Source organism: Bison bison, unplaced genomic scaffold (genome assembly GCF_000754665.1).
Source record: "Bison bison bison isolate TAMUID 2011002044 unplaced genomic scaffold, Bison_UMD1.0 scf7180017864109, whole genome shotgun sequence".
NCBI lineage: Eukaryota > Metazoa > Chordata > Mammalia > Artiodactyla > Bovidae > Bison > Bison bison.
Genome location: NW_011494681.1, coordinates 1868400 through 1879055, shown reverse-complemented (window position 1 = coordinate 1879055; position 10656 = coordinate 1868400). Strand labels below are relative to the sequence as shown.

Genomic DNA, 10656 nt, shown 5'->3' with positions numbered 1-10656 from the left:
CATTTCCAGGCTTGTGCAGCACACTCATCTTTTTTCAACTGTTCAATAAAAAAAAAAAAAAGAATCAAGGAAATTGTTACAACTACAGGCCAGAAACAAGTGCTAGTAGTCATTCCATATTTGCCTTACTCTAAAAACAATGCTGTCTCCCAAGTGAAATCAGTATTCTCCTTGTACCTCTGTACATCAAAACAGACATCTACTAAAAGATAAAGTATTTACCAAAATATACTTTAATTGGGTTTTTAACTGTCAAAATCGACACCAAAGTTAGGAGGGTGTAACTATCATCAACACCTGAAAGCTGTGGTTCATAGAATTATAATTTAAGCTCCTGTGACTTTAGATTTTTCTTGGGGAAAAAAAGAACTGATAAGTTTCCTGCTCCTGACTCAGAAGGATCCTGAAAAATTAAAAAGCAATGAAATTAAATAGCCACTGAAATGTCAACAGTCTTAACATTACTTGTATGAAATAGATGTGTAGGTGTATCAACCTGTTAAGCACACTGACATTGTGCTTACTGCACTGTGTTGCACAGGCCATCAAGCTTTATGGTACCTGCCATTCACTCAGTCTTCTACTAAGGAAGGAAACTAAATGTCTTCAGGTAAAAAAAAAATCAGCCTATATTCTGACTGTAGATATATGACCCAAAAGCCAGTCACAGGGACAGTCTAAATATAATGATATTTAACCAAACTAACCTGCCACTCCTTCCCTGGAGGTCTTTTTGGTATCTGGCAGCATATATCTTCTGTGGGTTATGGCAGAAAGTGAAGAAGAACTAAAGAGCCTCTTGATGAAAGTGAAAGAGGAGAGTGAAAAAGCTGGTTTAAAATTCAACATTCAAAAAACCAAGATCATGGCATCCGGTCCCATCACTTCATGGCAAATAGATGGGGAAACAATGGAAACAGTGACAGACTATTTTTGGGGGCGGCAAAATCACTGCAGATGGTGACTGCAGCCATGAAATTAAAAGATGCTTGCTCCTTGGAAGAAAAGCTATGACCAACCTAGACAGCATATTAAAAAGCAGAGACATTACTTTGCTGACAAAGATCTATCTAGTCAAAGCTATGGTTTTTCCAGTAGTCATGTATGGATCTGAGAGTTGGACTATAAAGAAAGCTGAGCGCTGAAGAATTGATGCTTTTGAACTGTGGTGTTGGAGAAGACTCTTGAGAGTCCCTTGGACTGCAAGGAGATCCAACCAGTCCATCCTAAAGGAAATCAGTCCTGAGTATTCATGGGAAGGACTGATGCTGAAGCTGAAACTCCAATACTTTGGCCACCTGATGCAAAGAACTGACTCATTGGAAAAGACCCTGATGCTGGGAAAGATTGAAGGTGGGAGGAGAAGGGGACGACGGAGGATGAGATGGTTAGATGGCATCACCGACTCAATGAACATGAGTTTGAGCAGACTCCAGTAGTTGGTGGACAGGGAAGACTGGCGTGCTGCAGTCCATGGGGTCGCAAAGAGTCAGACACGACTGAGCAGCTGAACTGACTGGTGACTCTTGATTGTTGCATCAGGGCCAGGTTCCGGTCTCCTCACTGGACCAGACTGAAGCAACCACTAAAACCTGGTTTATAGCTTACACTCTGGCTAGTGTGTATTTCTGTTACTATCTACCCAAGATCATTAGATGGAATTTCTTTTCAACTGACAGAAAAGATAAAGTTATTTCATAGTCTGACTTCAAGATCTCTAGACTAACTCTATGCTATGATCTCAGCTGCAGGAGCCCTGGTCTATCTCACCTTGCCAAAGGTCTCCTATGTGGATGCCTATAACACTGATCAGTTCTGGAAACAGAAATGAACGGAAAATAGAAGGGATCCCACATGTCTTGGGAAGACAAGTGTTTCTCAAAACAAAAGTTATCCTAAAGTATGGTGTTGCTCGCAACAGAGTTCCTAGATGTCCACAGGTCTGCAGCAAGGGTTGGCAAACTGCAGGCTAAATCCAACCAACTGACTGTTTCTGTAAATAAAGTTTGATTGGAATGCAGCCATACCCATGTTTTAATGTATTATTTATGGCTGCTTTCTGGCTACAGCATCAGGTTGAGCAGTTATAGCAAAGAATATGTAGACTATAAAATTCAAGTGTTTATTATCTCTTTTAGAAAAAGTTAGCCAAGCCCTGATCTATATCATGTTGGTATAACCTCTTGGAAATGAAGGACAGCTTGTTGCCCCAAGCATCTTCTAACACTTTACAGATGACACATATCCTGTGTTTGGGTGTCCTACATTTACACTCTAACTGGGCAAACCAAAAAGCTGCCAGTTGTGAGCAGAACCTGGAGCAGCTTTCTAAGTGGGACAGGTGAAAAAGTACAGCTCAGCTGCTCAGGCTAGCCTGTGACCCTAGGGCATTGAGTTGCTGGTTATAACTTGAGGCATGTCCCAATACGACCACAGAGCACACCCCTGGGATTCTAGAGCAGGGCCAACCTACTTTAGGCAGGTACCATTTTTTCAGGAAATAGCTCCTGGCTGGCCACTAGGGTCTGACAGACAGCAAATGTCTGACACCAAGGGAAACCAGGTGAGCATATCGTTAACCCATTTTGAATAGTGTTACCTGACCTACCACATCACCAATAGCATGGTTTCGATCCATGATCTAGTATTTAGACACAGAACTGGGCTTTTGGAGGTCTCAAAGGCACAGAACATCCAAATGGGATAATCACAACCCTTCCTCAGTAGGCTTCTCCCTCACCCAGGGTTATGTCTTCTTGGAGGTGGTCTTTCCACATCAGCTGACAAATTTGAGAGACCTGAGCTTGGTTCATCTGTGACAGTACTAGCCAAAAGTACTAGCTTAAGCATTATAGTCCCTTCAGGAATGGTACTGAGGCATAATACAGAAAAGACATATCCTGATATGGCAGATTTTCAAGCAGTTCCTTTAATTGTTCATTATGTCATTCAGTAGAGGAAGCCTCAGGTCAGTTTTTTATCAAATGTCAGACAGTGACTAATGGTTTACCCAGATGGTTACACCTGAAATAAGCAAAAATGAAAAAAATGCTGACAAGGAGATTTGAGAAAGGATAATGTAGAAGCCCGCCCCACCCCGTTCTCCCAAAAGGAAACAAATTTGAGTCCCACATGAATTCTTACTGGAGTGCCCACAGCTGCAGCAAAGTCTCAGTAATCATGTGGTTAGGACTGTGTCTGCATCTTTCCTCCCCAGTGTGATGCTTGCTCAGTGGGCTTGAGTGACTACAGTGCAGTGATAGATGCATGCATTATCTACATAAGTCAGTGGCTACAGAAGTTAGTGAGCCTTTATGAGAATGGATACATGTATATGTATGGCTGAGTCCCTTTGCTGTTCACCTGAAAATGTCACAACATTGTTAATCAGCTATACTCCAATATAAAATAAAAAGTTAGGAAAAAAACAACAAAAAAAACAGCTAATGGCCCTTCCTTACCTGAAGCCTACGTGGCTATCCACTACTGGCTAGCACCCACTTTGTGGGCAATACTGACCGATTCTAAGAAGCTGATTTGTTATCATACCTTGAGGGAACCAGTTAGTTACCTAATGCCATGCTAACTACACTGGAACCGTCCCATTATTGAAGGGACAAAGCTCCGTCCTCATTGGAATTGATATTTATTCTGGATTTGGACTGGCCCACGCTGTCTTTTGCACTCTTGACAACACTACCCTATGTGTATCACCACTATCGTATTATATAGAAAGCCTCCAAGGACCCACTTCTCAGAGAAAGTAGTATCAGAAGTATCCTGATGTAAAAAGGATGCTCTGGACTCATCCAGGTATCTATCATCGACAAAAAATGGGCCTATAAGATGATGAAAGAGATCGTTAAGTGCTGAGACTCAACATCAGTTATGGGTACCATCTTGCAAGGTCAGGTGCTATCTTTTTAGGATAATGGTATTATGTGTTCTGCTTGGCCAGTATATGTAGCAATAGCAAAATATAGTATTATCTCTCCAATAGCCAAAAATCACAGGTCTAAGAAACAAGAGGTAGAAATATGAATGGACTTTCTCATAATCTATTTTTAAAAATTGTGTTCCTAGACCTATGACTCAAACTCTGCTGCCCAAATGGCATAATGTAAAACACATTAAAATTGGAATAATATCTAGATGGTTGGGGAAAGGTAATTTTATCTTTTTCCTCATGATGGTCTACATTTTTCACATTTTCTAGAAAGACTGTATTATTTTATATTCAAACATAATTACTAAAGGGGAAAAAAAAAAACCCATAGCTCCAGAAGCAGATTTTCATTGAAAATGGCACATAAGTAAAGCAAGGAGTGGAGATGAATGCAAGGAGTTCCCAACAAATTAGAAGAACTGCTTTCCCTTTTCTTTGATAATGGTTACTATGTAGCACTCCAGAGCAGTCACAGAGACATTTGAAATCTGACTAAGCCTCAGTTTCCTTATTTGTAAAATGAGATATAACTCTGTATCTTATAAGATCTATGAAAGAACACCATAAATTATAACATCTCTGAGTCATTACTATCCCTGGTAGGTGCCAGTCTATCTGCTCAGTGCTTTTAGAAACAAAAACAAGGATAAAAGTTAGTTACCTTTGGGTTAAAATATCTACAAGACTGTGGTTGGGAGCCTCCAAACAGGGCTATGCGGTAGTCATGTTTCTTCCTTCTGGGCCTTGTGCCTTCTACCAGTTCTTCTCGATCCTCTGGAGAAAGGAGATGATACCTCATGCCACCTATAGAAAAATACATGACAACTCTTCAAGAACTTCAGGCACTTTAATACTTACTTTGAAAAGGAAACAAACAAAACAGTGCTCTTATTTCTGTAACCATTTTTTTTCCCTATCATCTCTCTAACATTTATGGAAAGAGTGAGGGGGAATGAGGCAGGAGAAATGTATAATAATCTGAGTGCTAATCAATTTATCATTCTCTATCATCACCTTAATGCTAAGATTGTCCTACCCACTTAGTAAATATCAGTGAATCATCTGGCTTTTCAAGCAACAGCAGCCATAATATTAATTATTGAAATTCAGATCTCCTAACCCAGCAGTTCTCAATCTTCACTGTACATTAGAGTCACCTAGAAAATCTCAGAAACTATCGCTGGGGCCTACCTCAGCAGAGTTAAATCGAAACCTCTGGTGAAAGGGTGGAAGCACCGGTACCGCCCCTTGCTGCTAAGTCACTTCAGTCGTGTCTGACTCTGTGTGACCCCATAGACAGCAGCCTACCAGGCTCCTCCATCCATGGGATTTTCCAGGCAGGAGTACTGGAGTGGGGTGCCGTTGCCTTCTCCGTATATGTGGTTAAAAGATCAGCAACTTCATTACCTGGGAACTTGTTAGAAATCCGAATCCCAGAGCTACTGAATTAGAATCTGCATATTTAACAAAATCCGAAAGTAACTCAGATGCACATAAAACTTGGAGAAGTACTTACTGCTTAGATGATCCTAAAATGCAATGAGGATTCATAACTATTGTGATCTAAAATCTTTCAGCAATTACTTAATTTTGCCAAGTCAAGGGACATTCAGCAATTAAAAACTTTTAAGATGTCATTTCAAATCAGTGTGGGAAAAGTAGATTATTCAATAAATGATGATAGACAGTGATATGAAGAAAATACCTAACTTCATATTTTACTCTAAAGCAAATTCCAAATCAATAGAATATTTTTAAATGTTTTAAAGCCTTATAAATGAACTAAAGAAAAACAGTTAAAGTTAAAAAAAATATAGGCCCAGAATGAGGAAGCCTGAAAGTGAAAGTGAAGCCACTCAATCGTGTCCGACTCTTTGCAACCCCATGGACTGTAACCTACGAGGCTCTTCCGTCCATGGGATTTTCCAGGCAAGAGTACTGGACTGGGTTGCCATTTCCTTCTCCAAGGGATCTTCCCAACCCAGGGAATGAACCCAGGTCTCCTGCATTGCAGGCAGACACTTTACCATCTGAGCTACCAAGGAAGCCTAAGAAAAGACAAATAACACAGAACCTAAAAAAAAAAATTAGAACTACATAAAATTTTAAGTTAAGTTATTTTATGGCAAAAATAAAAAATAAAAAGACAATGACAGGATTTCCCTGGTGGTCTAGTGGCTAGGACTGTACTCCCAATGCAGAGGGACCAGGTTTGATTCCTCATCTGGGAACTAGATCCCACATGCAGCAAATAAGACCCAGTGCAGTCAAAAAAATAAGTAAATGTTAAACGAAAGAGACAATGACAAACTAGAAAAGAATTTATAAATCATATAAAAGACATATAAAAGATACTCAATAATATTCAGATGATCAAATAACAGAAAGTTAGATCATGTATCTGAACAAAGTTCATAGAAAAAGAACTAATTACAAATAACTCTGAAACATATGAAAAGATGCTCATGTGCTCTAGTCAGAGAAATACAAATTAAAATCAAAGTTTCTCATACATCAGACTGCACAAGATCAAACTATCTAGAACACGGTATGATAAAGGAAGCAGCAGTCTCCTACACTCCTGGTGGAGACGTTGATGAGTGCAAATTATCTGTGAAATTATTATTTCATACCTTTTAGCCAGAAATTTCCCCCTTTAGGATTTTATCAACCTAAAGTTCACTGTCAGGGAAGTGGTTAAAAATTATGGTTATCCACACAATAGAACATTAAATATGGTTATTGAGATGAACAAGGAAGGGTAATATGTACACACAGGATGAATTCCAAGAAATAATGTGGAATGAAAAAAAGCAAGATGGGAAAATTCCCTGGTTGGGGAACCAAGATCCCACAAGCTGACAGGAAGGCAGGCAAGGGAGAAAGAAAGACATAGAAGAGTACACAGAGTGTGACTTTATTTTAAAAATTTATATCTTTATTTATATATATTTATACATAATTTATACAAGCATGTGTCAATAAATGACTGTGTATGCACAGACTCAAGACTTCTTTTAGAAGGATATACTAGATAATAATGGTTACCTCCAGTGAGACTTTTCACTAACTACCCTTGAACTGTGTATGATGTACAGTATTACTGGTCCAAAAATAAAATAATGTAAGCAATTTTCAATACATCCAGAAAACACTTCTGTTCATGATGCTGTGTTGCGCTTTTATAAGAGGAGTATAGAGAGAAGACAGTTTTGGATAACAGGTTGTGAATGAATGAAAATCAGTATCAATATTTCTAGCATTTCTTTCCACTTTAGAGCATTAGTAGATACACTGTGCATTAGAACAGCTGGCACACTCAGCAGCCAAGACTCAGATGCCTACTCTCAGTCAGGGGTCCGCAAACCTGCTCCAGAGGGCCAGACAGCAAATATTCTGGGCTCTGTAAGTCACATTTGGTTTCTGTCATATATTTTTGATTTGTTTTTTCACAATCCTTTACAACTGTGAAAAACCACTTTTCCTCATCCCCTCCTCTCCCACTCTAGTTGTAAGACTGTAGTTCTTAAAAGTGTAGCTCCCTGACTAGCAGCATCACTTGGACACTTGTTAGAAATCCCAATTATTGAATGCTACCCCAGAACAGATCTTATGGGGTTTGAGAGCCACTGCTCTAGGAGGGCTTCACACAGGGTGGATGTGTCCTGCAGAATCTATGAACACAGTTCTCCCAACAACAGAACATAGGCAGTAGGGAAGGAGAGATTCAGGAGGGGAAGGTTCCAGACAACAGGCCATGGGTGCAACTGTACAACAGTTGCCAACTCTGGCCAACTGTGTCCACCCCTGGAGGAAGCACAGACTGTGGCTCCTTCACTGAGGGGCTGTTTCTCTCCCAGGACAGGGCTGAGGACGAGTTCTCTGGGACCTTTCCCTGAGAAGCCCCTTGCTCCTTAGGCTGATTCCTTTGGGAGTTAGTCCTTTGAGAGGCAGGTACTGTCATTTGAAGATTCTGAGTAAGAACTTGGTCTGACCCTTTGTGGTGGCTTTGACTATGATCTTCATTTTAGGACTCATTTTCTTTAGTTGTAAATTCTCTCAGTTTAGTTTTAGTCTACATTCCTATCATCTTTTCTGTTTTTCTTCTACCCTCAGAAGGCAGCCTCTAGGTCAGATGGTAGGAAGGTAACTGACAGTCTGAGGAAGGGAGGCCTTCTCTCCACTGAGCTTTATTCAGGCTTCAAAGCTGCATGTGCCTAGTCAAGGAATTTTAGAACTGTTCTTTATTAGAACAAGACAAAACAAAAAAAGAAAATGTAGCAAAGATTCCTGCTCAAGAGCCTAACCCCACACTTGGCTGGATTTCTGGAATAATGCCAATATTCTAAGTCAATTCAGAATCCACATAAGAACTAAGCACTATACTTTATTTAGACTGGCTAGTTTATCTTCAACAGCTTACTCCATGTGTGAATAAACAGATGCAAGTCTCCACCCAGTGAAACCAGAAATAGGACACAGCATGCAAATAGGGGTATAACAAAAAATCCGATATTAACATGTACGAAATCCACATAATGAAAGCACGAATCTAAAGGTGTCTTCTTGGTCTTGATTTTCTTTCACCTCCCTGTATTTAAAGAAACTAGGGACTACCTATGATCTACTTCTTTAAACTCCCTACACCTTGGTTTCAAAGACAGCAGCTTGGGTGAACTCTCCTTTTCCAGTTCTTTTCCCATCACCCCTTAAGGGATATGTTCTTGATTCATACCCTTTTTTCCCCTCGACACCATAACTAGAACCAAAAGGTATTATACCATGCACTGTCTTATGCTATTGCCACTCACGAAAAATGTTTATTAGATATTCATCTCAGATATTTTTAGTAAATATAGAGCATTCCACTGTATGGATATATCATAATACTTTCCCAAACTAGGGGACAGTATTGGGTCAACTTACCCTAAAACCGTAATATTATTAACTAGTAGCCATGGGATAAGTCTAACAGAAATTTTACTTTACTTCCAAATCAAGGGAAAGTGATACTATTTAATAATCAGGTGGGTGCCTAAAGCCTGTGCTCTGCAACAAGAGATGCCACCACAATGAGAAGCCCATGTGCTACAACTAGGGTAGTCCTCGTTCATCACACCTGCAGAAAGCCTGCCCACAGCAATGAAGACACCGCTCAGCCAACCAGAAAAGAAACACATGAAAGGAGAACTAGTGAACTGGAATACAGATTTGAAGAAATCACCCCAAGTGCAACGAAAAGCTTAGAAATTATGGAGTGGAGAACTGACAACCTTTTTAATTAAAATTCCCGAAGAAGTTGACACTATTGGAAGAGAAAATGGCTGAGAGTTTTCCAAACTTGATGAAAAACATGGATTCCTCAGACTCGGGAAAATGAACAAACACTGAGCAGAATAAACACAAACAAATGTCCAGCTATATTTGATGCTAAACATCAAAACCAACAGAAACCCTTTTAAAAAGCCACAGGCAAAAAATGCACATTGTCTACAAAGAATGACAACTACACTGACAGGAGACATCAATAGTAACGATGGAGGTGGGGTGGAATATCTTCAAAGTACTGAGAGAAAATACATTCAACTTAGAATTACATGCCCAGTTCACCTTTAAGAACAGAGTAAAAGAAAAAAAAGATTTTTATATAACCAGTAACTGAAACAGTTTAAAATCAATAGACTGTCAGTGTATGAACTTTATAAAGGATGCTCTTCAGGAATATAGGGAGAAGGTCTAAGATAAAAGAAGAAATGGTGTGCAAAGAGATGGACAAATATGGATAAATTTAAATACTATTAAAAAAAATTAAGTCCCATTTGAGAAGTTAAAAAAAAAGCCACTAAAATACAGAACAAAAAACATTTACTGTTTGCATTATTCTTCTTTATAGATTTAGGTACAGCTTAAATACACATACTAAATTTTAAAATAGCACTATAGCAATATTTGTCAAAATCCTCAAACTCTCAGGAAAAAAGCAGTAACTTTTATCAGTATCCACTAGAAATAAGTTTAAAATTCAGGAAAACAAAAGTAATTCTTAATTATAGACATCTCTTACCTACTCCACTCATATCCACCTATATACCCCAACACATGTATCCAACTAATGTCAAAAGCCAGGTCCATGGCTCTAGGTGAGAACTAAAGGTATTCCCATCAGCGTAAGGGAAAGACAAGGCTAATATTTATCACCACCATAGTTAATTGAACACCATTCAATTAAAAACTTATTCAATGCAATTAGGCAATATAACAAAAGAAAAAAGTATAAATATTAAGGGAGAAAACGAAAATCATTATTTGCAGATCATGAATTATTTCCCTAGAAAAAAGAAGTCCACTGAAATTAAAAAAAAAAAAAAAGATCAATAATGACTAAAGAAAAAAAAAATACAATCACAATAGCAACAACAAAAATATCTGAAAAATTTTTTTCAAGAAATATAGAATGTAAGAAAATTACAAGTTCTCTAGGGACACACAACAATTTAAATGAAGTACAACAATATTTAAGGGCTTCCCTGGTGGCTCAGATGGTAAAATATCTGCCTGCAATGCAAAGATGAATCATTCAACAATGATACTGGGTTAGAATCTTGCCAAACATTTAGGAGGGAAAATAAAGCTAGGCTCTTATTTATTCTGGGTGGCATGAGATTATTTCATATGTAATCAATCTCAGTTGCTTAAGGAAAAAAAAAAAA

General features: G+C 38.7%; 1 protein-coding gene across 4 annotated transcripts in view; it reads right to left on the bottom strand.

Annotated features, from left to right (window-relative positions):
• Positions 1-10656, bottom strand: part of KLHL7 (kelch-like family member 7) — a 56668-nt gene that overhangs the window by 19494 nt on the left and 26518 nt on the right. For all 4 annotated transcript variants that reach the window (XM_010839042.1, XM_010839043.1, XM_010839044.1 and 1 more), the window contains one exon: positions 4608-4750. In XM_010839042.1, coding sequence (XP_010837344.1) covers positions 4608-4750 — 143 coding nt within the window. The remainder of the gene's footprint in view (positions 1-4607; positions 4751-10656) is intronic.